The 14,891-nt window shown below is 44.2% G+C and overlaps 1 protein-coding gene across 1 annotated transcript in view; it reads left to right on the top strand.

The window, feature by feature from the left end:
• Window positions 1–14,891, top strand: part of RNASET2 (ribonuclease T2) — a 262,828-nt gene that overhangs the window by 176,395 nt on the left and 71,542 nt on the right. The window contains exons 7-9 of the mRNA XM_056563618.1: window positions 3,262–3,326; window positions 4,127–4,240; window positions 12,033–12,075. Of these exons, the coding sequence (XP_056419593.1) occupies window positions 3,262–3,326; window positions 4,127–4,240; window positions 12,033–12,075 (222 nt within the window). The remainder of the gene's footprint in view (window positions 1–3,261; window positions 3,327–4,126; window positions 4,241–12,032; window positions 12,076–14,891) is intronic.

Raw genomic sequence — 14,891 nt, forward strand, 5'->3', positions numbered from 1 at the left:
TGTCCTGAGTAGGAGCAAATCCCCATTGCAAACCTATCCTGCTCTGGACAGTTCCTGACATGGACAGAGGGTTCAGCAGAGAGCACTGTGGTCAAACAGAAAGAAAACTCAAAAAGAAAAGAACTTCCTGTGGAACATACAGCAGCTGATAAGTACTGGAAAGGTTAAGATTTTTAAATAGATGTAACTTACAAATTTGTTTAACTTTATGGCACCAGTTGATTAAAAAATGTTTATCCACTGAAATACCCCTTTAAGTGATTAAAATATAATTGTAATGGTCCGTGCAGTTAACAGTGTAAACGTTTAAAAAAAAAATGCAGATTTTTTTACAACTCCCAGAAATAAAGGAATACAAAGTAATCGAAAAGTCACATATATACAAAAACGATACTGTAAACAGCCCTGTATATGGAAAAATAAGAAAGTTATAGGGAGTCAGAATAGGACATTTAAAAAAAAAAAAAAAAATAGAAAGTCATGTGAACATTGGTATTAAGGACCCCTTAAGGACACAGCCCATTTTGGCCTTAAATGGGCACTATCATTAAAATTATTATTTTTTTGCATATGATAAAGATATGATTTTAAATTTACTCTTTGTAAAAAAAAAAAAAAAAAAAACATTATCACCCTTTCATGGCCTTTTAAATCTGGCCATTAAGGGCCTCCCTTCTGGTCCAGACCACATTCTGCACAGACTTTGGTCTCCTGCTGAACTGACAGGAGACCAAACTCAGGAAGTGTGGCCTGGCCTTAGGCAATAAATAGCACTTGCTCTCCCTGTTTCATACACAGGCAGAGATTGAGTGCTATTCACTGCCTATGGCCAGACCGCACTTCTTGGGTTTGGTCTCCTGCCAGTTCAGGGAAGACCAAAGTCTGTGCTTTTGAGCAGACAGAATGCGGTCTGGACCAGAAAGGAGACCCCCAAGTGGCCAGATTTATGAGGCCATGAAAGTGACATAAAAAGACATTTTTATTTAACAGGGAGTAAATTGCAAATCTTATTTATTTTACCTGCTGTATCATATGCCAAAAATAATTTTAACGACCGTGCCCAATTAAGAATACAATTTTAATTTTGCATTTCAATTTTTCTCCTCTCAGTCTAAAAATCATAACCATTTTATATTTCCATTCACAGAGGGCTTGTTTTTTTATGTGACCAATTTTACTTTGTAATGACATCACTCGTTTTGTAGTTCAAATACAAAAAAAATATTTGTGTGAGGCAATTGAAAGGAAAACTGAAATTTTGCACATTTTGGATGGTTTCATTTCTACGCGGTACACTTTACAATAAAAGTGACATGTTTTCATTATTCTGTGGGGCAATATAAATAAAATGATACCAATGATTACATACTTTTCTATATTGTACTTCTTTTAAAAAATAAGTGTTTAAAATTGCCTATTTTAACCACCTATAACTTTAAAAAAAAAAAATTTGTATACGGGGCTGTATAGGGCTAATTTTTGCACCATGATATATAGGTTGTTTTGGAATGTGATGTGACCAAATCACAGCAATTTCTGTTTTTTTTTTTTTTTTTTTACGTTTACACTGTTCACCATACAGAATTATTTACATTATATTTAAATAGTTTGGACATTTATGCACATGGCAATACCAAATATGTTTATATTATTTTTACTTTTTGGGGGTAAAATGGGAAAAAAAGGGGGGGATTTACATTTTTATTAGGGGAGGGGCTTTTTCATTTTTATTTAATTTTTTTTACTTTTTATGTCCCCATAGGGAACTATTTATAGCAATCATTTGATTTCTAATACTGTTCAGTGCTATGCATAGGCTTCGCAATGATCAGTATTATCGGCGATCTTCTCTGGCCTGGTCGATGTCAAACCAAAGAAGACGACGCCGGGGTATGGATGGAGACAGGTGAGGGGATCTCGGTTCGCCATTTTGGCTGATCTGAACCCCGCAACCGTGCCGCGGCGATCTGATCTTTAAAGTGCTGCATTGCCGCAGATAGCGTGATCTGTATTGATCACGACATCTGATGGGTTAATTGCAGACATCAGCCCAATTGCTGATGTTCGCCATTATTGGCTGGTCCCTGGCAGCTGATAGGAGCCGGAACCTGCTGTGCATGGTGCGAGTCCCAGCGCATCAGGGCGTACATCTACGTCCTTTGTCCTTAAGGGGTTTTTTTTAATTGTATCGACCCATAGAACAAAGATTACTTTACATTTTTTATAAAGTGCACTCAAAATAAACGAAACCCCACAAAAGTAGCAAAATTTCGATTTTCTTTTCAATTTCCCCCTCAAATAAAAATCTTTGAGTGTGCTATACAATTTATAGTAAATTGAAAGGTGTCATTACAAAGTGCAATTGGTTGTGCAAAAAAAACAAAAAAAAACAAGCCCTCACATGGCTCTGTGGATTGAAAAATAAGAGTAATGTGTCTTCAATGTGAATAGGGGGAGCTTGCATTTCTGTTCATTAGATTTTATGGCAGCAGGAAGTCTCTCAGTCATAGTAGTTTCCATCAGAGCAAGTTCACGGCTTTCTTATCCGAAAAAAGGCTTCCTGCTGCCTAAATATTTAGCATTAATATGAGCTCCCTCTTTTCACATCAATGGTTAACGTTCTTAGGCCGGACGAAACGCATACCAAGCGTGAAACAATAGTACTCCCTTCCTTACACCCTCCCCTGCATTATGTGTGTCATGTCAACTGCTGCTCTGCACCTGCCTTGTTACTACCTGCACCGTTTGCATCGATGGAATAAAGTACATTTTGGAAACTACATTCGGGGAGTGCACCATTACTTTCATCTGCTTCTTAGCTCACATTTTGGACATTTCTATTTGACGTGTAGAATCACCTTTTCCGGCCTTACAAGACTAGTGCTAAGTAAGTTACCCTTACTTTAGCTATGTGCGTTGTGCAGTTTCTTTATTATTCTTACTAGTGGTCTATGACAAAATTGACAGTTGGGTGTTACCAGTTGCCAGACTATCCATCCAGTCAAAGCTGACATTGTCAGATTGTACAGGGACATGCCAGTTGTTAACACCTAGTTGGCTTTTTAGTTGTACTTTTCTAATTATAACAGCACAGGTCCACTAATCACTAAAATGTTTTTGTAAATCAGCAGGATTTAGGAAAGTTACAGCCATATGTGTGTGTGTGTGTGTGTGTGTGTGTGTGTGTGTGTTTATTCTTTTATTTTATTAACAATTATGGCTCTTGACATAATTTAATGTTTTATGTGTATTGTTTTATAGGACCTCTTGGCAGAGATGAACAAGTGGTGGCCTGACATTTTACATCCAAACTGTTCTACTTTTTGGTAAACAATATATGTGTAAATGCTTACAAAGTGTACTCTCTTTTAAGCAGATAACCATGTTTCACTGAAAAAATTATGTTCGATAGCAAGCTTTAGAGACAAATATTTATTTTTTATTTTTGTTATCCTTTAAAATGTATCATATTAGCAAGTTTGCAATTTTCTCTTCCTTAGAGTAATAAACCTTTAGCCTGACTAAAAAAACAGTACAAAACAGTTTCTCTTTTTCACTATTAAAGAGTCTGTGAGAGTGTTCCTGTACTTTAAAGGGGTACTCCAACATTTAATTCAGAACGCTCGGAGGCCGTGATCGTGACGTCACGTCTACGGCCCCTTGTGACGTCACACCATGCCCTCTCCCATAGACATTAATGGAGGAGGCGTGACATGATGTCACAAGGGGGCATTGCCATGATGTCACGAACACTGCCTACAGGAACCAGGCATTTGTTTAGAATGCCAGGTGCTACGGGATATTGCGGGGGCCCCAGCAACGGGACCCCCGTGATTAGACCTCTTATCCCCTAGTCTTTGGATAGGGGATAAGATGTATTGCAGCGGAGTACCTCTTTAATGAAAAAAAATATTAAAAGTGTGTCTATACATGAGGCATGTCTGTTCCTAATTTTACATGCAAGCAAAAAGGATTTTTAGTGGCGGCACTTTATTTTTAAAGTTAACATTGTCCATAACAATGTTCTTCTGATTATCTGTTCATTTGAGTTTTTTATTGTTTCTTTTACTGTTTGTATAGAGTTCAGTATTGCTTGTTTATATTTTAACTAATTTATTATTTATAGGAAACATGAATGGATAAAGCATGGTACCTGTGCAGCATCTTTATCATGTCTGAACTCCCAACACAAATACTTTAGCAAGGGCCTTGAGCTGTATTCAAGTGTGGATCTTAACAGGTAGTAGACATCGGGCTCTGTAATAGTTTATATTTTCAAAAAGCGATTCTGTCAGATGTTTTCACATAGTGTAATTAAAGTAACTATTTATTCCCTTAAGAGGACAGCCAATTTTATTTTAGAATTTTATTTTTTTCCTCCTTGCAAGAGCCATAACTCTTATATTTTTACCACACCCCCATATGAGGGCCTGTTTTTTGCACGACCAATTGTACTTTGTAATTACATCACTCATAACCATATTAACCTCTTAACCTGTCAAAGGGGTATTTCAGGTTTATACATCTTATCCCCCACCCAAAGGATAGGGGATAAGATGTATGATCGCAGGGGTCCCGCATTCTGTGCCAGGCGCTGCTTCCGAGATGGGGATGTGATGCCACGATCACGCCCCCTAGTGACGTCACGCCACACCCCCTCCATTCATCTCAGTGACATCATGTCCCTGTCTCGGAAGCAGCGCCCGGCACAGAATGCTGGGGGCTGCAACGAAATTGCTGGGGTCCTCAGTGGCGGGACCCCTGCGATCATACGTCTTATACCCTCTCCTTTGGATAGGGGATAAGATGTATAAACCCGGAATATCCCTTTGAGGACACAGGGCGTATGGGTACGCCCTCGCATACTGGTTCTTCGCTGGGCGTACCTGTGCACCCCGGTTCCCATTATCAGGCTTTGAAGCGTGCTCATGAGCTGAGCACGCTTCATATCTTATGGGTCCCTGTTGCTACCAGCAGTGCACTTTATGGTAAAACTGACTGTTCTCTTAATTCTGTGGGTCAAGTCGGTGAAAAAGATACCCATCTTTAGATGTTTTTATTTTATTTTACTATTTAAAAAAAAAAATACTTTTTAATTCTTTAAAGGATTTCTGTAGGGGGAAAAGCTATAGATTGCGGGTCCAACCGCTGGGACCCCCTGCGATCACCTGAACGGAGCCACGGCAGTCTGCTGGAAGGGGGCGTGCCGACCCCCACATGAAGCAGCTGCCAACATGCCCCCTACATGTATCCCATAGAAACATGCAGGGGGCATGTCGGTCATGGCTTCCTGCGGGGGTCAGAATGGCCGCTTCCGGCAGACTGCTGGGTCCCCATTCAGGAGATTGTGGGGGGGGGGGGGGGTTAAGTTATATTTCACTGCACTACTCCTTTAAGGACACAGGATGTAAATATATGTCCTGATGCGCTGGGACTTAGCCTGTACATGACACGAGCACCAGAGCAGTGCTTGCATCATGCACAACAGGTCTCAGTTGCTATCAACAGCCAGGAGCCCACCGGTAATGGCGGACATCAGCGAACGCGCTGATGTTCGCCATTAACCCCCAGATGCTGTGATCATGGCATCTGCAGCAATGCAGCGCTTTAAATGTCTGATCTGATTGCCACAGCACGGCCGCAGGGATCAGATTAGACTAGATGACGGACAGAGGTCCCCTCACCTGCCTCCTTCCATCCCCCAACATCGAGCAGAACAGAAGATCGCTGATAATACTGATCAGTGCTATGCCTATAAATATTCCCCTTAGGGATATAAAAAGTGTAAAAAGAAAAAAAAAAATCTGCCCCAATAAGTATGTAAATCGCCCCTTTCTCTATCGGCTCCATTAGGGGACACAGACCTTGGGTATATGCTGCTGTCTCTAGGAGGCTTGACACTATGGTAACCAAAAAGTCTGCTCTTCCCAGCAGGATATACCCGCCTCCAGGACACTGAGCAATTCAGTTGTTGCTTAGTGTCTTAAGGAGGTGGACACTGGTCTTGTGTTCTCCAGACCAGGTCTCATATTTTTTATTTTCCTAGTTAGGGAATGTGTTAGTTCTTTTATTCCTTTTTCTTTCTGTTTTCAGGTGGGGACTCAGGAACTACGGTTCACTGTTTCCCCATTGCGAGAGATGGCAGGCATCTTGGATGTACTGTTAACCCCCCCTCGTCAGCGGTCAGCGCTTGGGGTTGTACCTCATGGGTCCGGGTCCCCCTACCTCCCTGTTCATCTCGCTATGAGCTTGGCTTGCTGCAGGTGACAATGCTGACTGAAGACTCCATTACCGAGCTTCCATTTCCCAACTCCCGACTTTTTGGCAAGCGCCTTGATGAGATCATCTCTGAGGCGACGGCGGCAAGAGTTCTTTATTACCTCAGAATAGGGCTCGCACTACTTCCCGTAGGAAGTCTTCTTCTCGGTCATTTCGGACTTCTGGTCCCAATAATGGGTGGGGGCAGGCTCCCTCGCTGAACAAAAAGGTTCCCTCCTTCCGGGTGCGCCCCTCTTGGAAATCAGAAAATCACTCCGGCCGTTTTGCAGCCAAGTCTGGCACCCGCAAACCCACTTCCGCATGAAGGGACGCCCCCACCCGCAAATGTTTCTTGGGTGGGAGGTCGTCTTTTATTTTTCCGAGACGTCTTGGCGGTGCACATTCAAGACTCCTGGGTCAGGGACGTGGTGTCCATCGGATCCCGGATCGAAATTGCTTCTCTTCTGGAGGATACATTTTTTCCTGTCCCGGGCCCCCCGGTCCCCTTCGCTAACTAGGGAATTTTGGGGCTGCTTCACTCCCTTCTCTTCCAGGGAGTCATTGTCCCGGTCCCTTCCAAGCAGCGTTTTCGGGGTTTCTATTCCAACCTTTTCGTGGTTCCCAAGAAGGGCGGTTCTGTGCGTCCCATCTTGGATCTCAAACGTCTCAATCAACACCTTCTAATCCGCCATTTCCAAATGGAATCTCTCCGCTCAGTGGTGGCGTCTATGGATCAAGGGGAGTTTCTTCCTCGGTGGACATCTAGGATGCCTACCTCCACGTTTCTATATTTCCTGGCCATCAGCGGTACCTCCGCTTGCGATTACGGAAGGTAATTTTCAATTTGTGGCCCTCCCCTTAGGTCTGGCCACTGCTACGCGGGTCTTTACCAAGGTCTTGGCACACATCATAGCCTTACTACGGTTGTGGGGTGTTTCAGTGATTCCTTACTTGGACGACCTCCTCGTCAAGGCCTCCACCAGAGCCCAGGCTCGGGAGAATGTGAGCCTCAATCTTAAGACCTTTTGTCGCTTTGGGTGGATGGTCAACCGAGACAAGTCTGTTCTCTCCCCCACCCAGTCTTTGATCTTCTTGGGGCTTCAGTTTTGACGCAGCCTTTTCTCGTATTCGCCTCCCGCCGGACATACGTCTGGCCCTCTTGTCGGGAGTCCGCTCCCTCCGGATACCATCCCCGGTCTCCATCCGTACTTACATGGAAGTCCTGGGTCGGATGGTGGCAGCCATGGAGGCCCTACCCTTTGCCCAGTTTCATTACGTCCTCTTCAGCTGGCGATTCTTGCCCGGTGGGACAGGTCTCCTCTCTCTCTCTCTCGATCGTAAGATTGTTCTTCCTCTTCGGACCCATCGGTCTCTGCGCTGGTGGCTCCATACCCCCCTTCTTCAGGGGCGTTCGTTCCTTCCCCTCCACTGGCAGGTGGTCACTACAGATGCCAGTCTGTCGGGTTGGGGGGGTGTTTTCAGGGGTCAGACGGTTCAAGGCCTCTGGCCTCCCCAAGAAGCCCTTCTTTCCATAAACATCCTGGAACTGAGGGCAATATATCTTTGTCTGAAGCATTGGGAGTCCCTGCGGCACTCGCAGTTCAGCAGCCATGTCCGAGGTGACAAAGATCCTCCTCAAATAGTTCCAGCCATTTCGGCGATTCACATTCCGGGAGTGCTCAACTGGGAAGCGGATTTCCTCAGTCGGTCCTCAGCCGACCCCGGAGAGTGGTCCTTTCTTCCGGAGGTGTTCGCACAGATCTGCGACCTCTGGGGGACCCCAGACGTTTGTGTCAAAGTCCAGGGACCCCCTGGCTCTAGCCTTGAATGCCCTAGTAATTCTGTGGTTGGGATTTGTCCTGCCCTACCTGTTCCCTCCTCTCCCCCTCCTTCCTGGGGCTCTGAGGAAGCTCCAGGCGGAAGGTGTCCCCTCCATTCTGGTGGCTCCAGACTGGCCTCGAAGGGCATTGTACGCCGATGTGGTCTTGCTTCTGGCCGATGTTCCATTCAGTATTCCACTTCGTCCAGACCTACTGTCCCAGGGTCCCTTTTGCCACCCCAATTTACAGTCGCTGCATTTGACGGCGTGGCGGTTGAGACCGCGATTCTAAAGGCCCGCGGCTTCTCTTCCCAGGTAATTCGCACCATGCTCAGGGCTCGCAAGCCCTCCTCTGCGAAGATTTATCTCCGTACCTGGCTGCTTTCGGCGTTACTTTCGTTGGTGCGAAATTCAGACCTTTTCCGTTCCCCGTCTCCTCTCCTTTTTGCAGTCTGGGTTGGAACAAGGGCTGGCTCTCAGCTCCCTTAAGGGTCAGGTTTCGGCCCTTTCCATTCTCTTTCAGCGTCTTCTGGCTTCCAATTCGCATGTCCGGACTGTTCTTCACGGCGTGGCACACGCTGTCCCCCCTTACCGATCCCCTTCTCCCCCTTGGGACTTGAACTTAGTTCTAGGCGGTCTCCAGGATGCACCTTTTGAGCCTCTTAGGGAGGTTCCCTTCGCCTCCTATCCTAGAAGATGGTTTTTCTTATGGCTATTACTTACGAGGACATAGTCCTTCCGTCCTTTTGTCCCGCTCCTTCTCATCCCAGGGAGCGCTTACTCCACAAATTGTATGTGGTATGGGCTGTTCGGACTTATCTTTCTGTCACCTGTTCCGTTCGTCAGTGCGATTTTTTCGTCCTTACAGAAGGTCGTCAAAAGGGACAGCCTGCCTCCAAGGCCACCATTTCTCGGTGGATCTGATGTGCTATTTCGGAAGCTTACCGCTGCAAGGGGAAGATCCCACCCTTCAGGGTATTGGCTCATTCCACCCGTTCTGTGGGAGCATCCTGGGCTCTCCGAAACAAGGCCTCGGCCTTGCAGATCTGTAAAGAGGCCACCTGGTCGTCTTTGCACACTTTTTCGAGATTCTAGCAGGTTCATACTTTCGCATCGGCTGATGCTAGTCTGGGCCATAAAGTGTTGCAGGAGGAGGTGGTACAGCCGACTGCCTGACCTTTTTTCTCTGCCCACCCAAGGGATGGCTTTGGTACGTCCCAAGGTCTGTGGTCCCCCAATGGAGCCGATAGAGAAAAGGAGATTTTTTAGACTTACCGTAAAATCTTTCTCGAAGGATCCATTGGGGGACACAGCTCCCGCCCTTTTCTGGGGTTCCTTTTCGGTTATCTGTCCGAGGGAGTGTTCAGTTGATTTTTCTTCTGGTTCTCTGACAGTTCATGTTTTTTTTTCCTTTGACCTGTCGGTCTCCTTCTATTGCTCTGGGACTAAAACTGAATTGCTCAGTGGCCTGGAGGTGGGTATATCCTGCTGGGAGGAGCTGACTTTTTGGTTACCATAGTGTCAAGCCTCCTAGAGACAGCAGCATATACCCAAGGTCTGTGTCCCCCAATGGATCCTTCGATAAAGAGATTTTACGGTAAGTCTCCTTTTTTTTCCATTTTACCTCCAAAAACCATTAAAAAAAAATAAACATATTTGGTCTTGCCATGTGCATAAATGTCCGAACAATCAAAATTTAATAAAAATAATTCCATACAGTGAATAGCATAAACGTAAAAAAAAAAAAAGTACATTTCTGTGTTTTGGTCACATCACATTCCAAAGAATAAATAAATAAAATGCTATCAATTACTCAGATATTCGCAAAAGTGATACTAAAAGTGGCACCTCCCCTGACCCCTATCACTTATTTATTTTTCCATGTACGGGCTCATTTTTTGCGCCGTGATCTGTAGTTTTTATCGCTACTACTTGTGTATATGTGACTCTTTGATCACTTTTTTTTTTTCTGGGATGTGACCTCAGATGAACAATTTTGGACTTTTTTTTTAAGTTTATGCCGTTCACTGTATGAGATCATTAACATAACATTTTAATAGATTGGACATTTCCACGCACTGCGGTACAAGTATGTTGTTTAATGATTTTTTAAATATATTTTTTAAATGGGAAAAGAGGGGAATTTTTTTTTTTTTGGGGAGGGCCTTATTCACTTTTATTGACACTTTTTTTTTTTTACTTTTCTTTGTACAATTCATAGTACCCACAGGGGACAAATTTTTGCAATCCTTAGGTTGCATATACTGATCAGTGCAATGCATATGTATAGCACTGATCAGTTATATCGGCGCTCTAGAGAGGAAGACCCCATGATGATGGCCGGAGCCAGGTGAGGGGACCTCCGTCCACCATCTTGGATGATCTGATCCAGGCGGGACATCAGATAAGCCGCTGGATGTCCACGATTACCGGTGGGTCCCTGGCTGCCGGATCCTGCAGTCTATGATGTGAGTGCAGCTCCTGCGCTTACTTCATAGCCGCAGATGGAATTTAGGTCATACGGGTACGTTCTGGTGCGCTATGCACCAGGCGCCCATGGCGTACCTTTATGCCCTGCGGCCTCTACGGTTTAAAAAATAGGATTGTGGAACATCTAAAATCCCATTTGTATAACACCTTAACGACATAGGACGTAAATGTACGTCCTGGTGCCCTAGTACTTAACGCACCAGGTTGTACATTTACGTCCTATACCTTGGGGTCCTAGTTCATTTTCTTGGACGAGTGCTCTTCCAGGAGCTGACTTTCTGGCTTTAGTTTGTCTCCGACCTGGGGGCTCGTCCACGGGCTCCGTGGTCATGTGAGTGCAGTCTTTGGGACTGTTTCTTTCTTCTCTGGAGGTTGTACTTTTCCCACCAAGGGAACTGCTTTGGTACGTCCCATCTGTAAGGTGTCCCCCCAATGAGAAGTGCAAGAGAAAAGGAGATTTTTGTACTCACCGTGAAATCTCTTTCTCGTAGCTCTCATTGGGGGACACCACACCCACCCATTTCTTCTTTTGTCCGGATTGTTCTTTCCGGTTCTTGAGTTGTCTCTCAGAGATTCCTTTCTAGGGTCCTTCGGCCGTATTTCTTGTTGGCTTCTCCTACTGCTTTGCAACAAAACTGATTACCTCACTGCAGGAGGGCGGGTATATCCTGCCAGGGAGGAGCCGACTTTTTTTCCTAGTGTCAGCGCCTCCTAGTGGCAAGAGCATATACCCATCAGTAAGGTGTCCCCCAATGAGAGCTACGAGAAAGATTTTACGGTGAGTACAAAAATCTCCTTTTTAAACGTACTAATTTGTTTAAACAGTTTGCCATATTTTTTTTAAGCGCAACAGTAATAGAAAAGTATATCATCATGGGTATCATTTTAATTGTATGGACCCAAAGAATAAAGAACACATGTCATTTTTACCGGAAAATGTACGGCGGGAAAACAAAACCTTCCAAAATTTGCAAAACTGCGGTTTTCTTTTTAATTTCCCGACACAAATAGTATTTTTTTCGTTGCGCTATACATTTTATGTTAAAGTGAGTGATGGTATTACAACAGAGAACTGGTCACGCAAAAAAAAAGCCCTCATACTAGTCTGCTGATGAAAATATAAGAGTTATGATTTTTTGAAGGCGAGGAGGAAAAAATGAAAACTTAAAAATAAAATTGTCTGCGTCCTTAAGGCCCAAATGGGCTTCGTCCTTAAGGGGTTAAGTTCAGAGCTTCCAAGTCATTTTTTTTTTTTACTCTAATTTCCTTAAAATAAGGATGCATGTTATAGATAGATAAAATATATTTCAAATTAGACTATATGGTTAGTATGTTTGTGGCCTAGATGTCCTGTGTTATAAGTAAAAAGTATTGGAAATGTATATTGATTCAGTTCTGGTAACTTTTATCAACACTTGGTATTTTATGTATTTCATTTTTTATTTAATTAAATTTTTTTTTTTAGTGTTCTGGGAAAATATGGAATTAAACCTTCTAACACATACAAGGTAAATGATGATCACAGTGTATTAAAATTAAATAGGATTAATAATATGATGTTTATGGCATGTGGTTGCCATAAGAAGGTACTAATCTGTTCAGTTAAAAACATTCTAGTGTATAAGATGTGGTGTAGAGGTGGTGAAGTGGGTACTTTTGATAGAAATTCTTGTTGGCTTGAAACATCTGTGATGCTCAGGGCATGACCAAGGTAAAAGTATATATGAATAAAAAGATTGCAATGTGTCAGTTTGAAATAGTACATAGTTCATAAGGTTTAAAAAACATCAAGTTAAACTGTATTATATGTGTTGATCCAGGGGAAGATATAAACTAGGATACTAGATTTTTGGGGATAGAATGTTGATCCAGGGATTTATTTTGATTGGAGTCTGGAGGGATTTTTTCTCTGTTATGGGGGAAATTGGTCTTAAGGAACATGACGTACATCATTCAGCAGGCAACCCGTGCAAATGCCCAGGGGGGTCATCAGAGCCCCCATGTCAGCGATGGCGGCAAATCGCAGGTGAATTCACACCTGCGATTTGAGCAATTCCAGGTCATACGGGTCTATGGTGACCCGGAAAATAAGGGGGATTGGGGTTGTCCAAAACACCCCTGGTCCCCCTGAAGGGATAAAAGTGAGGTGGCAGGGGTGCCACCCCTCCTATCCCTGCTATTGGTCGTATAGACGCGAATACCAATAGCAGATGGGGGGCGGGGGGGTTAACTTTCGGTTTCCCCGTTCTGCCCACCCACTGTAGGCAGGGCAGAACGGCGAAACCGTCGGGGACCGGCGCCAAAATCCACTTACCCATACGTGGCAGCAGAGCGACTATTTGTGACGGAGATTAGCGGCAGAAGAGGACGTATTCTACAGAAGCCAGTGAGTTGCCTAGCAACATCTGGAGGGCTACAGTTTGAGACCACTATACAGGGGTCTCTAAACTGTAGCCCTCCAAATCTTGCAAAACTACAACTCCCAGCATACCCAGACAGCTTTTTGGGCATGTTGGGATTTGTAGTTTTGCAACATCTGGAGGGCCACAGTTTGGAGATCACTGTGCAGTGGTCTCTAAACTGTAGCTCTCCAGATGTTGCAAAACTGCAAATCCCAACATGCCCAGACAGCAAACAGCTGTCTCGGCATGCTGGGAGTTGTAGTTGTGTACTTTCAGCTGTTGCATAACTACATCTCCCAGCATGCCCTTCGGCGATCAGTACATGCTGGGAGTTGTAGTTTTGCAACAGCTGGAGACACACTGGTTGGAAAATACTGAGTTAGGTAACAGAACCTAACTGAAGGTTTTCCAACCAGTGTGCCTCCAGCTGTTGCAAAAGTACAACTCCCAGCATGCATGGTCAGTCAGTACTTGCTGGGAGTTCTAATTTAGAAACAGGTGGAGGTTGCCCCCCCCCCATGTGAATGTACAGGGAACATTTACACTGGCGGGTTTACAGTAAGTTTCCTGAAGTTTGAGCTGCGGCAAATTTTTCGCCCCAGCGCAAACTCCTAGCGGGAAACTCACCGTAACCCACCAGTGCGAATGTACCCTAAAAACACTACACTAACACATAATAAAGAGTAAAACACTACATATACACCCCCCTTACACTGTCCGTCCCCCCCCCCCAATAAAAATGAAAAACGTATTGTACAGCAGTGTTTCCAAAACGGAGCCTCCAGCTGTTGCAAAACAACAACTCCCAGCATTTCCGGACAGCCGCCGACTGTCCAGGCATGCTGGGAGTTTAGCAACAGCTGGAGGCACCCTGTTTGGGAATCACTGGCGTAGAATACCCCTATGTCCACCCCTATGCAATCCTTAATGTAGTCCTCAAATGCGCATGGCGCGCTCACTTTGGAGCCCTGTTGTGTTTCAAGGAAACAGTTTAGGGCCACATATGGGGTATTTCCGTACTCTGGAGAAGTTGCGCTACAAATTTTGTGGGGCTTTTTCTCATTTTACCCCTTATTAAAAGGAAAAGTTGGGGGCTACACCAGCCTGTTAGTGTAAAATTTTAAATATTTTTTTACACTAACATGCTGGTGTTGCCCTATGCTTTTTATTTTCACAAGCAGGTAAAAGGAAAAAAAGACCCCCAAAATTTGTAACACAATTTCTCGTACTGAAATACCCCATATGTGGGCGTAAAATGCTCTGCGGGCGCACAACAAGGCTCAGGAGTGAGAGCGCACTATGTACATTTGAGGCCTAAATTGGTGATTTGCACAGGGGTGGCTGATTTTACATCAGTTCTGACATAAACACAAAAAAATAAATACCCACATGTGACCCCATTTTGGAAACTACACCCCTCATGGAACGTAACAAGGGGTATAGTGAGCCTTAAAAACCCCCACAGGTGTTTGACGAATTTTCATTAAAGTTGGATGAGAAAATGAAAAATATATATATACATTTTCACTAAAATGCTGGTGTTGCCCTAAATGTTTCATTTTCACAAGGGAAAATAGAAGAAATGGGGTTACAAATTTTGGGGGGGCTTTTTTCCTGAGTAAGAACATAACCCGTATGTGGATGTAAAGTGCTCTGCTGGCGCACTACAATGCTCAGAAGAGAGGGAGCACCATTGGGCTTTTGAATAGAAAATTTGTCCTTAATTGAAGGCCACCCGTGTTTACAAAGCCCCCATAGTGCCAGAACAATGGACCCCCCCCCCCCCACATGTGACCCCATTTTGGAAACTACATCCCTCATGTCACGTAATAAGGGGTACAGTGAGCATATACGCCCCACAGGTGTCTGGCAGATTTTTGGAACAGTGATCCGTGAAAATCAAAAATGTAAAGATCCGTCAA

The sequence above is a fragment of the Hyla sarda genome, chromosome 3 (genome assembly GCF_029499605.1).
Source record: "Hyla sarda isolate aHylSar1 chromosome 3, aHylSar1.hap1, whole genome shotgun sequence".
Taxonomy (NCBI): Eukaryota; Metazoa; Chordata; class Amphibia; order Anura; family Hylidae; genus Hyla; species Hyla sarda.